At 38.9% G+C, this 17097-nt stretch overlaps 1 protein-coding gene across 2 annotated transcripts; it reads left to right on the forward strand.

The window, feature by feature from the left end:
• The first annotated feature begins 1388 nt into the window (after nucleotides 1–1388).
• Nucleotides 1389–14257, forward strand: tfap2e (transcription factor AP-2 epsilon). 2 transcript variants are annotated; one of them, XM_053612471.1, is made up of 7 exons: nucleotides 1389–1854; nucleotides 4145–4603; nucleotides 7629–7683; nucleotides 10821–11052; nucleotides 12094–12212; nucleotides 12443–12581; nucleotides 12987–14257. In XM_053612471.1, exons 1-7 carry the CDS (start codon nucleotides 1810–1812, stop codon nucleotides 13246–13248), a joined length of 1311 nt encoding a protein of 436 aa, XP_053468446.1. In that variant the 5' UTR covers nucleotides 1389–1809; the 3' UTR covers nucleotides 13249–14257. The 2 variants fall into 2 exon arrangements, with proteins under 2 accessions (XP_053468446.1, XP_053468447.1); XM_053612472.1 differs by lacking the exon at nucleotides 1389–1854 and adding an exon at nucleotides 2663–2807 and having other exon boundaries at nucleotides 4145–4591.
• Nucleotides 14258–17097: the final 2840 nt, after the last annotated feature.

Raw genomic sequence — 17097 nt, forward strand, 5'->3', positions numbered from 1 at the left:
CTTTGAATTTATTTCCGAGTTATTAGACTGCTGATTTTGCAGGCGTGTCGTTATATTGTTTGAGTGCACTAGCATACACAGCCACTAGATGGCCACCTTACTGCAACCATGTAAACAAATCTGGATAATATAAACAAATCTCGAAGGTAGTAACACGTTCAAAACATCTCCATGAGATGTTCATAATATTTCTACTTGTAAAGTGCCCTCTACTAATATTGGCACCCTTGGTAAATCTGAGCAAAGAGGGCTGTGTCTTTATTGTTTAACCTTTTGATCTTTTGTTTAAAAAATTCACAAAAATACAACTGCAAACAAAATACAGGTTTATCAAAAACAAATCTTTGTTAAATATAAGTGTGCAACAATTATTGGCACCCTCTTAGTCAATACTTTGTGCTACCTCCCTTCGCCAAGATAACAGCTCTGAGTCTTCTCCTATAATACCTGATGAGGTTGGAGAATACGTGGCAAGGGATCTGAGACCATTAATCCATACAGAATCTCTCCAGATCCTTCACATTTTGGGGTCCACGCTGGTGGACTCTCCTCTTCAGTTCACCCCACAGGTTTTCTATGGTTTCAGGTCAGGGGACTGGGATGGCCATAGCAGGATCTTGATTTTGTGGTCAGTAAACCATTTTTGTGTTGATTTTGATGTATATTTTAGATCATTGTCCTGCTGGAAGATCCAACCACGGCCCATTTTAATCTTTCTGGCAGAGGCAGTCAGGTTTTCATTTAATATCTGTTGATATTTGATAGAGTAAAAAAAAAAAATCTAAATCCTGTGACTGTGCAATATATTGATCATATTTATTACACACCACATGGTAATTTATTTGTTGCTGGGGTATTTTTTACTTTTTTAAATGCTACTTCATCTGCTTTTCATACTCTCCTATGTCTATAGAGGACTGCTCAGACACTACAACTGCACACAGCTTTTGCACTCTTGTTCACATATTCCAGTGTTTACAGTTAGGATCTTTATTATTATTATTAATATATACACATATAATATAATATAATAATAACATAACATATAAGTGAAATTATTTTTTTCTTCGCATATCCCAGCATGTCAGGAAGTTGGGGTCAGAGCTCAGGCTCCAGGGCCCAACAGTGGTAGCTTGGCAGTGCTGGGGCTTGAACCCCTGACCTTCCAATCAGTAAACCAGAGCCTTAACCGTCAAGCTGGGTGTACTTACGTACATACCCTACATACTAATGTGTATTTTTGTGCATGGTTTGTGCACAGACCTTGCATATCCTTTACATGTGCTTCAGGGGTTTCCTCTGGGTACTCTGGTTTCCTCCGCCAGTCCAAAGACATGCGTTGTAGGTTGATTGGCATTTCCAAATTGTCTGTGGTGTGTGAACGGGTGTGTGATTGCGGCATGCCGTCCAAGGTCTCCTAGCAGTACGGAAGGTTGATGGATAAATAAAATGTCACAGCTGATATCATGTTAAAAAGAAATAAGGTCATAACTAGCTGCATTAAAAAATAAATAAATAAATAAATAAATAAAGCAGGCAAACCCACCCTGTAGTAGTCTCTATGATTTGGGACACAGCCCATGGTTTAAGCAGGTGTTTCTTGTGTCCCCACTTTTTCACCCTGTGTCATTCTAACCCATCCCCCGCCCCCTTTCCATGTCCCGTCTCTCTTTGTGTTCATAAAAGTCCTGAGTGTCGCCTTTCTCTCCTCACACGTCTCCTCACACACTGCTCAACCTGCAGCTCCAAATATCCACTTCTCTACCGACCCGAGCATCGCAGTCAATAACTTAAAAAGGGATAAGCAACATGCTGTGGAAATCCCGGACGAAGACGGATCCCTACTGTGTCCAGGTAAGCAAACAGTCAGTTTAATCTGATAGTCATGTAGATAAAACTGTTCATCTGTTTCAGATGTCTAAGGGAATGCGATAATGGCATCCAAAACTGTTGGTCATATTTTTAATGAAGAAAAGCAATTTTAGAATGATCATAACTTTTGTTTATACTGTAGAGGCTATTGGCACTTTTAAGATAATTACCTAATAATAATCCATCCATCCATCCATCCACCCATCTATTCATTTTCTGTATCCTTTCTGGGTCGTGAGGAACCTGGAGCCTATCCCAGGGGGCATGGGGCACAAGGTGGGGGACACCCTGGATAATAATAATAATAATAATAATAATAATAATAATAATAATAATAATTTATCCGAAAAATGAACTCTAAACAAACTCTAAAATGTGCCAAATAGACCTATTTATGATCATTTGCGTCTGAACAATATATATATATATATATATATATATATATATATATATATATATATATATATATATATATATATATATATATATATTATATAGGCTAAGTATTTAATTTGCTTTTAAATTGGACACTTGCCCTAAAATCTGAATCGGTTTCATGAATAAATAGTGAATATAGTTGAAACAAACGCATAAGGTCTCTTTAAGGTGGTCCACACGACCCCTCCCCCGTATAGTACACCCAGCTGTGGTGAAGCTATAAGAGCGCACACTGGGCACAGTCTGAGAGCGTTGAACATTAGCGTATCTCTCTCTCTCTCACACACACACACACACACACACACACACACACACAGCACTCCTAACACCGGCACTCCGCACACTCAGGCCTGTCTGCATGGATCTAGCACGTAGATGAGTTTGTGAACTCCCCTGATTGTTCGTTTTCGAGGAAGTGGACAGAGAGCCAACTTTCACCACCGACCACTTGTACTGTACTCTACATCCCCATGTTAGTGCACACCTACTCAGCGATGGTGAGTGGAGTAGTAATTATATGCATATATACTGTATTTTCGCATATACAATTATATGCACTGAAAGTGCAGGTGGTGCATTGCATTTGCTTTATTCTACTGCGTACATCACTGCCATGTTAATCAAATATAATGCGTCAAAGCAATTATTGTGTACGGAAGTCACGGGCTGTTATGCCAAGTCGGTTTTATATTAACGCACAGATGCTTCCAGCTTTAAGATACGCTTTAAGATCAGGGTGACACATTGGAGCTGGAATAATCTAACGTATACATCTGTGCATTTGTGGACATTCAACAATCACTCAGAAATGTTTGCAGGAAATGTTAAACAGCTTGTAGCCCGTTCACTGTGTGCTGGCTCCATGAGGATATTTGGAAATGCAATCGGGGGGGGAAGTAGTTCAGGATTGATATTACAAAGTAACTCCGTGCTCACTGATCACTTGTGTTATGGTTGCAGAATTGATTTCACTGTCAGGAAATTGATTTGGCGCTGGCTGGAAGCACCGTGTGGTCCAACACTCTTTCATTATAGAGCTGGGGATTATTTTTGTTAAATGCGCAAGAACAGGAAAAATTTATTATTATTATTATTATTATTATTATTATTATTATTATTATTATTATTATTATTATTGAAGAATGCTTTTTTCGTTTCAGCTAAAAAACTTTTATCTGTATTAAAATGGAAACGATAATGGTAATATATCCATCTTTTATTTTCTGTAAAGAAAAATAATAAAATAAATAAATAAATAAAGACCTGGTTTTTAAAAGAAGTGCGTAAATACGTTGAACTGGGGTTTTGTTTTTCAAACGTGCCATTTTGGTTGTTGTTGTTGTTGTTTTTTTGTTTGTTTGTTTTTATATTTGTTAGTTTTCTTTTTTGAAATTTCCTATTGGATGTAAATACAACTAAACAACCAAATCGTTACCACTACTTTATTTAACCTACATGTTGTAGCCTTTACTTCGTATGCTAAAATAAAAAATGAAAAAATTTAATAGAAGCATTATGTGGGTCTTATTATTATTATTATTATTATTATTATTATCTAATTGTGGCTCTTTTAGGAAGTATTAATGTTTTAAACACCTTTGCAGCCAGGCTTTTTCAGGGATTCCGAACCCCAATAAACAACCTCCTATTAAACTTTTGGATCTTTATTTTCTTTATGTGATATAATGTAGTAAAATGTTTTTTCTTAGTTCCTCGTCCAACAATGCAACAACAAACAGAACCAACAACAAACTAACAGTTTTGGATATACTAACTTTTTTTTTAACTAAAAAGAAAAAAGTTTATAATGCTGTTTGTTTGTTTGTTTGTTTAGGAGCGCTCGGATGGGCTCTCGGGCTCCTCACCGAGACTGTCTCAGCTCTGCTCTCTGAATCAGACGGCCTACTCTGCGGCTCCTCCGCTGTGCCACACTCCGGCCTCGGACTTCCAGCCGCCCTACTTCCCTCCTCCGTATCCGCAGGCGTCTCTCTCCTACTCGCAGGCTCAGGACTCGGGATACCCGCACCTGGCCGACCCGTACCAGTCCATCAGCTCCCTGCATCAGCACCAGCAGGCCGCCTGGCACCCCCCGCGGGGCCGCAACCCGGAGGACGCGGGAGTCCTAACGCAGCCACACCGCGCGCTGAGCCTCGAGCCCCGGCGTGAATACCCCGGTGTTCCGCGTCTCCTGCACGCGCTCGGAGACGGAGCAGGCGCGGGCGCGCTGGGAGACGCGCCGCTCGGTGTGCACGCGGCTCAGCATGGAACTGACGAACTGCAGGCAAGTCTTTACACAACACGTTCAAATGAATTACCGCCGAGTGTAAAAAAAAATAATAATAAATCATACAGGAGATCGAAAAACACGGATCTCACCTGAGTCTAGCAAGATTTCCATTAGTTCTGTCAAATCTTTATTATTCCCTATCATTTGTGAGTAACTTTTTTAAGTGTATGCGTAAAACTGAACACTTACAACCTCTGATAATATCCCTAACAGAAATGTTACACAAACCTCAAATATAAGATGATTTTTAGGAGCTTCTCATGTTATGTTTCATTTTTTTCACAATTCCTTTATTTTTGCGCGCGCAGTTCTTTTCACGTTATCACATATTATTCACGTGGTGTCACGTGGTGCATTTGAGATTCGATGTGCAATTTCAGGGCGTAAGATATTGAAATGCGCTTTCACATGTTTTCAGATGTGGTCACATTTTACTCCAATAATCACACATTACACCCACAATCACACACTTTACTTCCATAATCACAGATTAATCCCAAAATGATACATTTTACTCCTATAATCACACATTGCACCCATAATAATACATTACTCCCATAATCATACATTAGTCCCATAATCACATACTCCTGTAATTATACATTACTCCCATAATCACATACTCCCATAATCACACATTAATCCCATAATCACATACTCACATGTTACTCCCATAATCACATACTCCCATAATTACATACTCGCATAATTATACATTAATCCCATAATCACACATTACTCTCATAATCATACATTACTCCCATAATCACACATGAATCCCATAATCACACATTAATTACAAAATCACATACTCCCATAATCACACATTACTCTCATAATCACACATTAATCCCATCATCACACATTACTCTCATAATCACACATTACTCCCATAATCACACATGAATCCCATAATCACACATTAATTACATAATCACATCCTCCCATAATCACACATGAATCCCATAATCACACATTAATTACATAATCACATCCTCCCATAATCACACATTACTCTCAATCACACATTAATCTCATAATTACACATGAGTTCCATAATTACATGTTACTACCATAATCACACATTAATCCCATAATCACATACTCCCATAATCATACATTTCTCCCATAATCACACATTAATCCCACAATCACATACTCCCATAATCACACATTAATCCCATAATCACATACTCCCATAATCACACATTACTCTCATAATCACACATTACTCCCATAATCACACATTAATCCTATAATCACATACTCCCATAATCACACATTAATCCCATAATTACATGTTACTACCATAATCACACATTACTCCCATAATCACACATTATCTCATAATCACACATTAATCCCATAATTACATGTTACTCCCATAATCACATATTAATCCCATAATCGCATACTCCCATAATCACACATTAATCCCACAATCACACTCCCATAATCACACATTAATCCCATAATCACATACTCCCATAATCACACATTAATCCCAAAATCACACATTACTCTCATAATCACATACTCCCATAATCACATACTCCCATAATCACACATTACTCTCATAATCACACATTAATTCCATTATCACACATTAATCCCATAATCACATTCACATTCCTACCATTTGCTACCACGAATTCTGAAAGCTATAAAAATGGCGATTCCTGTAAACCTATAGTGAAATGCACTTTCTATTTTGTACGAAGTTTACAAAACAAAACTGCGCACAATTCTATTTTAATTAAGCCTATCCAATGAATTGATTCACACGAGACCAATTATTTACTAATGAAATGCAGCCCAGTTGTGGTACAGCAGCCAGTAGAAAGCGGCAGCATTGCTGGTATCTGTGTCGCAGCGTCTACACGGGTCACGTGATTTCAACAATTTCATCATTTAATTCTATACTTTATAAACTGATTGAATGGTTCTTGATTATTTGCACAGAAAAAGTGCAAAGTGAACATATAAAAGTGTTCCATATGTTTGTAAATAAACATGGCTTCATGGTGTAATGAAAGTGTTCGGGAAGTTATATCGATATGAGCAGGAAACTGTTGGTTGTTTTTTTTTTCTTTTGGGTTCAGTTCATAGGTTTTTAACATGAGCAGGTGCAGGATCAAACTGCTCTCAATCACTTTCTGTTTGACAACTGAGCGCATCCAATCGATTTATTTAGGCAGTTGAGGTCAACAAAAAGTTTTTTTTTCTCCTCTGCAGGAGACCATTTCAATGCGCAACATTTTAATTCTGCAAACACTCTTCATTTTTATTTGCCCCACTTCTCAAAACGCAGATTGGACAACAAATGATATTTTTTATCCTGATATTTCAACTGAAACCACGTTCACAATGAACTTGTTTATGAACATAATCAAATAAATATCAAAGAAAATTGTTATTATTATTATTATTATTATTAGCCTATTATTATTATTAAATGGCAATTATTTAAATGGCGCAATTTAAATGACGCACAAAATTTGGCGCTATTTTAAAATAGTCAGAATAAAATTCGGTATGATTACATTTTAATTCATAGTAATGGTTTTTTTATCAATTAAAAAAAATCTTTTTTTTTGTAGCTGTGTCGGTATGAAATAGAATCTGAGGTTTTTATTCTGTCGCTTTTTTTTCTGACTTTTTCTATAAGCTTAATAACTCTGAGAGCTCATCCTCCGAGCACAGCTATATAATCAGCACTGCATGTTACTCCTCGGATGAAAAATATATGAGTAATAGCAGCTTTTTTTTCTTTCTTTTTTTAAATTCTTTATAATTTTTGCTTAATTATATTAGCTTAATCTTTTCCCCACACCACACAAGCCGTTACTGACTTACCACGTAGGTTATACTACACGGTATTTTCAACAAGCATTAGAACAATAAGCAAATTATTTATTTTTTGTAATTTATGCACAAATGCATATTAATAAATGACTAATGATTTGTATGAGATTGAATGTGGGAAACAAAAACACAATTAAATTTTTTATTGTTTTTGTTTTTTTAACAGGGTATGGAGGAAACATCATCCCTGGGAATCTTGGATCATTCTGTTATCAAGAAAGGTAAAAATAAAATTTTATATATATATATATATATATATATATATATATATATATATATATATATATATATATGTACGGACATACATACATACATATATACATACATGTATATGTACATACACAACAATATATGTATATTTTTTATTGTTGATTGAGGATAACTAGAAATAGAAATAAAAATAATTTTTAAAATACACAGAGAGAGAGAGAGAGAGAGAGAGAGAGAGAGAGAGAGAGAGAGAGAGAGAATCCCCACCACAAAATAATTCAGCAGTGTCGTTTCATGTGAAGTCAAGAAACCATCCAACGCTCAGTTCACCCTTAAGGCAGTAACTCTTAATGAACTGTTCATGGTCATATGAGAGAAAAAAAGAGGGATTAGAAACCAGCTCAGTGGAGGAGGAGGGGTGATGAAGAAGAGTTATGATGAATTCACAGTGTGATCTTTCACACTGAAATACCAAGAAATTGGATTTTATAGGTCACGCACAAACTCCGGCTCTATGCTCTCTCAGAAGTTTCCAAGCTCTGCAGATATCATGTATTTTTACACAAATGCCATCTTAACTCATGCGTTTGTGGCTCAGTTACGGAGTGCTCTCAGGGGTTTAGCAGATTCTCAGAGGGGATAAGAAGCTCTAAAGCCCATATGAATAAACCGAAGGTGTGCAGAGCACTTAGACACACACACACACACACACACAGACACACACACACACACACACACACACACAGCTGCGTTATGAATAGAGGCTGCTTATGTTGGCCATCACAGCAGGGTGAGACACAGAGGCGCACACAGGACACTATATAGAGTACTGTGTAAAAGTCTGAGGCACATGCAAAGAAATGCTATAAAGCAAAGATGCCTTCAAAAACAATGCAATTAAACATTTGTACATAAAAATATCCACGATTAAAAGCAGGAAACAGTAATAAACTAAACAAATCAATATTAAGTATAACAAGCCTTTGCTGTTTCAAAATGCATCAGAATTGTCTCAGGTACACATTGTGCAGGTTTATAATGGAATTAGCTGGTCAGTTTGTCTGAGCAGATTTGACCTTGACGGTCATACCTGTTTCTGTGTTTGCGTATAAAACCGGACAGACTTCATTATGATTTTTTTGTCTGAAAAGTGTTATTATGTAATGTGTTGCTTTCTTTACTGCCATACAAACATTTTCACGTAACAGTTAATATTTTGTTGGAAAAGTAACGTTTGGAATCAAATTTTTGACTCAATAATGACTCAATAATGCAGAAGTCATAAAATAAACCTTTAAGACAAAAATTGTGTTTTTTTTTTAAAAAAAAAGACTTTTGCACAGTACTGTAAGTAAGCACATAAAATAATGATTTCTACACAATAGGGTTTAATGCATTTTGCAGCCAGGGGCCTTTTAAATGCAAAATAAATTCCAAAGACCCCTCAGTACATTAAAAAATAAATTAAAAAATAAAAATAAATAAAAAATAGTCCAACTAGACAGATATTAGGCTTGTTAAATGTGTACAATAATATTTTGACTATTTAAAACTTTTATTTCTGAACTTTCTACCAACAGAATAAAATTTAAAGGCGTACTTGTTTGAGGTTTGGATTAAATCCATACAGTTCCAGTGACCAGTCAAACAAGTTAATAACTCAGTCCTAAATATAATACCTTTGGTAATGATGGGTTGAGATTTCCACCAATGTAACAAAAAAAAAAGACCCCTAGGCCAGGCGTCACGTATTATGTATTTTCTGGGGGTTTTGTTGTTGTTTTACGGTTAATGGTTCTAACGTTTGAAAAAAGTTCAGAATCTTTGAAAGAGAAGCCTCCTGTTATAGGATTCCACCTTTAAGGGCACCCCTAGAGAGTCAATCCAAAGAAGCCCTTTATCTAAGCTTCATGGCGCTGTGTGCTAAACACATCTGTAATTCAGCCACTGACAAAGTCAAAACCAGAGCTAGGAGCAGGTGGGTTCTAGGTTCTGACCAGCGTGTGCATTATTGGTAGATCATACTGACTGCTAAATCTTAAACTCCTAGTAAGAGTGTTAAATATAAGCACCTTCTGATGGATTTCTTTGTACAGAATCCTGCAGAAGAGTATTTTACTGTCAGAGATGGTTCCAAGTAGAAACGTTTTAGAACGCGAAGAGTGCTTAACTATCCAATGAGCCCCTGAACTTTTTCTACGATTGTACGCAGTCATCACACTTTACCATTTACTTTAAAAGCTTCTTCTAAATGGTCCTTATTGAAGACACCAACCAATAGACAAAGTTCATCTGAACGTCTTCAGTTTCACTGCTTCTACATTATTTATCTGTTCATTATTATTCTGCAATATTGTTCTTGTGTACAGTGATTGTGTATGAACGTGAAAAAAAATCCTGGATGCCTGTTAGTTTATTTAAATGCCTGTTCTACAGTAACTGTGAGAAGGAGTGAGAAAGATTGTAGCCTTGGCAGGACGTAGGACATACCCAAAAAAAAATTCTCTGGAAACTAATTTGTTTTTTTAAGGCATTGCAAGAAATACGATTGAGCTCACTGTAAAAGTCCATACGACTCATGTCCTATTGGAATGGAGTTTAAAAGCCTAACCATTTTTAACAGGAAACCCCTGGCTTGGAGAAGGTTCTCAGACATTGTGACAAATGATTCCCAGCATGAAATTTTAAATAGTTTATAATAATTACCTATTTTGTTCCTAGTTGTGTTATATTTGATTAATACCAGATTGTCAGTTTGTGTCATGGTTGTAACTGAATCACTAATTTAGTGCAAATGAAAGTCAATGTGCGACACAAGCTGTGTAAAAAGCTGTGAATGCTTTTTTTTTTTTTTTTAATAAATAATAACATCTAATTTCTCACTGAAGAGCTGACATATAAATGTGAAAATTAAAAATGGAAAGAAAAAAAACATTAACAGTGAAAAAGCAATCAAACCAGGTGAGAAGCTGAACTAAAAGAGCATAGTGACATTAGCATCAGGTAAAAACCCGCTGCTGCTGTTAGTCGTCCTACTTTTCCTTACCTCCTTCTACATTTTTCATAACAGCATGGGGAAACAATGGAAGAAGCAGAATTCTGACATGAATCTAATATGCCTCCTGTCACGGTCTCTGTCTCTCTCTAGTTCCCGTCCCGTCCAAGTTGAATGGCTCTGCTCTGTCTGTCCTGTCCTTTGGTAAGGATGGTTTGGGTTTGGGTGGTGTGTCCAACCCTGCTGAGGTCTTCTGCTCAGTGCCTGGACGCCTGTCCCTCCTCAGCTCCACATCTAAGTACAAGGTGACAGTGGGGGAAGTCCAGAGGAGACTGTCTCCTCCCGAGTGTCTCAACGCATCGCTGCTAGGAGGAGTCCTGCGAAGGTGAGCGACGGACAGAGCCAAGACATAATCAGATATTAACCCTTGTGTAAGCTTAACATTATGTACGCTCCCCTTGTCCTAAGGGTCGAAAATGATCCGCCTTCACTAAAACCCTTCAAATAAAGCAGCTTGATTGAATTTTAAACCCCAGATTTGTTTTACATGAAGAAACATCTTGTCATTTGTTAAAGTTTGTGATAAATTAACCCATTTATCTGGGTTTTTCTCCTTCCCAGTGCAGAAAGACTGTGTTTAATCAGTGGACACCACTCGTTTTCTCTGCTGTTAAACATAGCGGCAAACATTTTTGACCCTTGAGACAACAGAAATGGAGAGAGAGAGAGAGAGAGAGAGAGAGAGAGAGAGAGAGAGAGAGAGAGAGAGAGAGAGAGAGAGAGAGAGAGAGAGAGAGAGAGAGAGAGAGAGAGAGAGAGAGAGAGAGAGAGAGAGAGAGAGAGAGAGAGAGAGAGAGAGAGAGAGAGAGAGAGAGAGAGAGAGAGAGAGAGAGAGAGAGAACAAGTTAATAGCTTATACATTAATAAACAGCCAGGAATGTTCTAATATAGATAAAGCGTGATTATATAAATCACTTGAACACAAACATTTAAATAAAATCATGTTAATACATCATACAATTATAATATAGGCCCACACACAGTAACTCACACTGTTACTGATCTGTTATTAATTATTAATATTGACTTATAGAAATAGCATTGTGGTCCAGCTGTACAGAAATTCATCACATACATGTGTTTTTTGAATGATTGAACTATGTGATTATTTATTTATTTTTATTTTTTCACATTTTGCATCTATCCACTTACTACATCACAAAAAAGTCATTTGCTTGATTACTGAAGGTTAATGAATGAGAAATGATTTTGCCTCTAAGGTAAATAATAGGAATCTGGGGGATGGGGGGGGGATAGGGGGGGGGTCTGGGGAAATAAGGGTATAAACTAGACAGAGGTGAATTGGTCAGAGTTGCTAATGAGAGCATGTCAGCAGTGTTAAACATCTCTCTGTCCCCTTCCTCAGAGCAAAGTCAAAGAACGGCGGCCGCTGCCTCCGTGAGCGTCTGGAGAAGATCGGTCTCAACCTTCCTGCTGGCCGCCGCAAGGCAGCTAACGTCACACTCCTCACAGCACTAGTGGAAGGTACACACACACACACACACACACACAAACACACATACATATAAAGATAAATAAAGACACTGAATAGACAGAATGAAATTGAAAAACTATTTCTAATGCACTGCACACTACACTACACTACACTACACTACACAGAGTAATCACTTATCCAAACAACACAGTACCTCACTGCTTATATTCCCAGTCTGCCTGTTAGGCCAAATCCTAATCTGAAATGGTTTCTCTTTAAGGAGAGGCAGTGCACCTGGCACGAGACTTTGGTTACGTGTGTGAGACAGAGTTCCCAGCAAGGGCGACCGCAGAATACTTATGCAGGCAGAGTGATCCAGACCAACTACCCACACGGCGAAGCATGCTCCTGGCCACCAAGTGAGTCCCAGTGTCGTCTGAACTAACCTTTTTAACATCAGCAGTGCTCTTACTACGGCACTGTGGCTTAGCGGTATTAACCCTATGATGCTGGACAGAAAAATAGTGATTCCATTAAGCTGCTGCTGGAAACATCTTTTAATAATAACACTTTACTACATATTATTATGTTTAATATGTCATACATGACATGTATTTAGCATGTCAGAGCACTTTTTATATATATAAAAAAAAACTTTTGATAGACTGATGTTTCGATAGAATATGCAACGAAAAGTAGAATATGATTTTCTGCTTTCGAAACCATAGATATTATGTAAATTTGACCTTTGTTCGGACAGCCCTAGGGTTTATAAAAGCCATCGCTGATTTGTGCACTAACCTTCATTTTCTCCTTGTCCTCAGGGAGATCTGCAAAGAGTTTGTTGACCTCATGTCCCAGGACAGGTCGCCGCTGGGTGCGAGTCGGCCCACACCGTGCCTGGAGCCCGGGGTTCAAGGCAGCCTGACCCACTTCAGCCTGCTCACCCATGGCTTTGGCACACCGGCCATCTGCGCCGCCCTCTGCGCCTTCCAGAGCTACCTGCTGGAGGCCCTCAAACTGCTGGACAAAGCTGAGGGAGGAGGCAAGGGCCACCAGGAGAAAGACCTCAAGCACTGCAAATGAAGCAGTGCTGCATATCCAGCAACATCTCAAAGACAGAGACTGAGCTCTTCCCCAACCTTTAGGAGAGAGAGAGAGCGAGAGAGAGAGAGAGAAAGAAAGAAAGAGAGAGAAAGAGTGTGTGTGTGTGTGTATGTGTATTTATGTGTGTGGGCATGTATGCTTGCTATCTGAATCTGACTGAATCAGCTGCTGGATTTGATTCAACCTCTGTGTTACATGAGCTATTAGGATGTGATGTCCGAGAGAGAGAGCGAGAGGGAGAGAGACAGAGAGAGAATATGTAAATCATAGCTTCTCGCATTTCTTGATTGTGGGGTGGACATTCACAACAGCACCCCTGTGCACTCGCCCTGTGTTTCATTGAAAACTGAGCCACAGGCGCTGTGAAAGGCAGCTAGAGATGGTGCACTCTGCTGATGGGAGGGTTCGTTTAAAAACAATGCAAATATTGTCTTTTTGTACTCCCTACTGTATGTTTATTACCCATGTTATCCTTATTATTATTATTATTATTAATGTATTTGAAGGTAAATGTAATATATTGTTAAAACAAAATAATGGATTGTGCCTGGTTAATGCTTCTGGTGTTAAGTTCTTATTTGTCCTCACCATGTTTATACAAAACATAGCATGTTTTTTGCAGGGTGGTGGCTCAGTATTTAGCACGTTTGCCTTGCACCTCCGGGGTTGGAGGCTTGAATCTCGCCTCTGCCTCATGTGCGTGGAGTTTGTGTGTTCTCTCCAGGTACTCCGGTTTCCTCCCCCAGTCCAAAGACACGCGTTGTAGGTTGATTGGATTTTCAAATTGTCCAAAGTGTGTGAATGTGTGGCGATTGTGCCCTGTGATGAGTCCATGGTGTCCCCCTTCTTGTGCCCCGAGTTCCCAGAGATAAGCTCCAGGCTCCTCACGACCGTGTGAAGGATAAGCGGAACAGAAAATGGTTGGATGGATGGAATACATTTTTTAAAATTCTTGTAATTTTTACTATATCAATGTTTTTCAAATGCTGTTTTCTGAAATCACATACCAAGACATCTGTCAAGAAAAAACTAACACAATAGAAATACTAAATAATTCCATATTAAAGAGGTTGGAATTCTGAATAGAATTTCAGCCTCTACACAGGAAGAGCGAACCCACATGAGGGCTGATATCTTTATGTGGACTGCTTATGAATCCATATACTGGTGACATTCTTTAACATATTCCTCGTTATATTGTAAGCGATGTTGATGTCGAATATAATTTATTTTTGGTAATCCTCTTGATTATTATATGGACGCAATCCAAACCTTTTGTGTAAAAGTGTTAAAAGCAGATCACACCAAGGGTTGCAGAGTCTCAGCAGGTAATCCAGAAGGTAGCATGAAACCAACATGATTGCAAGCACAAGTAACTAATCTCAGAGTAGCTAATCCCCCTCCAGTCCTTCTCTCACTCCATCTGCCACTCTACCATTTTCATCTGCTCAGGGGCACTATACCTCCATACCTGCCCCCCTACCAGCTCACACGCCCCGAGTGTCAATTCCCCGATCTTCTTTCTCTCTCGCTCTCTCATACCGGGAGATGCCATTCAGCATCTCTGTGCCTGCAGGCAAACATATGCTACTCTTCCCTGCAGATTCCGGTTATGTTCAGGGGGGATTGTTTAATGTTTATTAATCTCACCTGTCTGTAGAGGGAAGATATGCACACACACAAGCTCATAAATAAAGAAGAGTACAAAAATACTTTCTCTGCAAAAGGTGAGAAACAGCAGCACAATCAAAGTCACTGATGAGCAGTTCTTATTTTTGTCCCAGTTCCATTTCAACTCTCTGACATGCAGTAAGTGAATTCAAGCTGTTGTATAAAGTCACAGAATCGAAGCAAACAGCTTGTTCAAAGGACAGAAAGGAAAAAAAAAAGGGATTTTACAACTGAATCGGTCTGAAACTTCATTTTCTTGGGTACACGCTGCCCTGCTCATGTACTCAAGTTAGAAACTTAACTAAAGGATCTGTTCGCATTGTTTGCAACAAGTAAACTGAGAAATAATCGTTCATCTAAAGCCTTTGATAGACAAGTGGAAATTAAGATATTCGTTAAGCAATTCAGCCTGTATTCAAGTTAAAATCAGTCAGGAATTTATTCATTTTGTGATCGCAGAAATGACACAAACTCCGCACTATTCTGACAAGCTTGCAGTTTTTCAAAATTACAGCAGCTTTTCTGCTGATTTGGAAAATCTTCGATTCACGTGCGTCGAACACGAATATAGTGTAATCACACTTTCACCAAAAAAAAAAAGCAAGTTGCACCAGAAATTTTGGGGAAAAGCCGCAGCAAAATCAAGCATTTTTGGCTGCAACAGTCACAAAGAAACGCCGCGAAATACTGTACAGATTGTAAAATTAATTAGGTGTGCCATTTCTACAATTTAATTAATTCACAATTTTCCTTCCTCTTCTATTAATAAACTTTATTAAACCTCCCTGTTTGACATGTGGCAAAAGGTTATACAGTGAGGGAAAAAAGTATTTGATCCCCTGCTGATTTTGTACGTTTGCCCACTGACAAAGAAATGATCATTCTATAATTTTAATGGTAGATTTATTTGAACAGTGAGAGACAGAATAACAACAAGAAAATCCAGAAAAATGCATGTCAAAAATGTTATAAATTGATTTGCATTTTAATGAGGGAAATATGTATTTGACCCCTCTGCAAAACATGACTTAGTACTTGGTGGCAAAACACTTGTTGGCAATCACAGAGGTCAGACGTTTCTTGTAGTTGGCCACCAGGTTTGCACACCTCTCAGGAGGGATTTTGTCCCACTCCTCTTTGCAGATCTTCTCCAAGTCATTAAGGTTTCGAGGCTGACGTTTGGCAACTCGAACCTTCAGCTCCCCCCACAGATTTTCTATGGGATTAAGGTCTGGAGACTGGCTAGGCCACTCCAGGACCTTAATGTGCTTCTTCTTGAGCCACTCCTTTGTTGCCTTGGCCGTGTGTTTTGGGTCATTGTCATGCTGGAATACCCATCCACGACCCATTTTCAAGGCCCTGGCTGAGGGAAGGAGGTTCTCACCCAAGATTTGACGGTACATGGCCCCGTCCATCGTCCCTTTGATGCAGTGAAGTTGTCCTGTCCCCTTAGCAGAAAAACACCCCCAAAGCATAATGTTTCCACCTCCATGTTTGACGGTGGGGATGGTGTTCTTGGGGTCACAGGCAGCATTCCTCCTCCTCCAAACACGGCGAGTTGAGTTGATGCCAAAGAGCTCCATTTTGGTCTCATCTGACCACAACACTTTCACCCAGTTGTCCTCCGAATCATTCAGATGTTCATTGGCAAACTTCAAACGGGCATGTATATGTGCTTTCTTGAGCAGGGGACCTTGCGGGCGCTGCAGGATTTCAGTCCTTCACGGCGTAGTGTGTTACCAATTGTTTTCTTGGTGACTATGGTCCCAGCTGCCTTGAGATCATTGACAAGATCCTCCCGTGTAGTTCTGGGCTGATTCCTCACTGTTCTCATGATCGTTGCAACTCCACGAGGTGAGATCTTGCATGGAGCCCCAGGCCGAGGGAGATTGACAGTTCTTTTGTGTTTCTTCCATTTGCGAATAATCACACCAAATGTTGTCACCTTCTCACCAAGCTGCTTGGCAATGGTCTTGTAGCCCATTCCAGACTTGTGTAGGTCTACAATCTTGTCCCTGACATCCTTGGAGAGCTCTTTGGTCTTGGCCATGGTGGAGAGTTTGGAATCTGATTGATTGATTGCTTCTGTGGACAGGTGTCTTTTATACAGGTAACAAGCTGAGATTAGGAGCACTCCCTTTAAGAGTGTGCTCCTAA

Source organism: Ictalurus furcatus, chromosome 24 (genome assembly GCF_023375685.1).
Source record: "Ictalurus furcatus strain D&B chromosome 24, Billie_1.0, whole genome shotgun sequence".
NCBI lineage: Eukaryota > Metazoa > Chordata > Actinopteri > Siluriformes > Ictaluridae > Ictalurus > Ictalurus furcatus.

What these genes read in the sequence shown, in the direction of transcription:
- tfap2e (XM_053612471.1), top strand. Translation starts at nt 1,810, where the DNA reads ATGCTGTGGAAATCCCGGACGAAGACGGATCCCTACTGTGTCCAG. An exon ending in AACTGCAGGCAAGTCTTTAC is followed by an intron (nt 4,604 to 7,628) that starts ACAACACGTTCA and finishes TTTTTTTAACAG; the next exon opens with GGTATGGAGGAAACATCATC. An exon ending in AGCATGCTCCTGGCCACCAA is followed by an intron (nt 12,582 to 12,986) that starts GTGAGTCCCAGT and finishes CCTTGTCCTCAG; the next exon opens with GGAGATCTGCAAAGAGTTTG.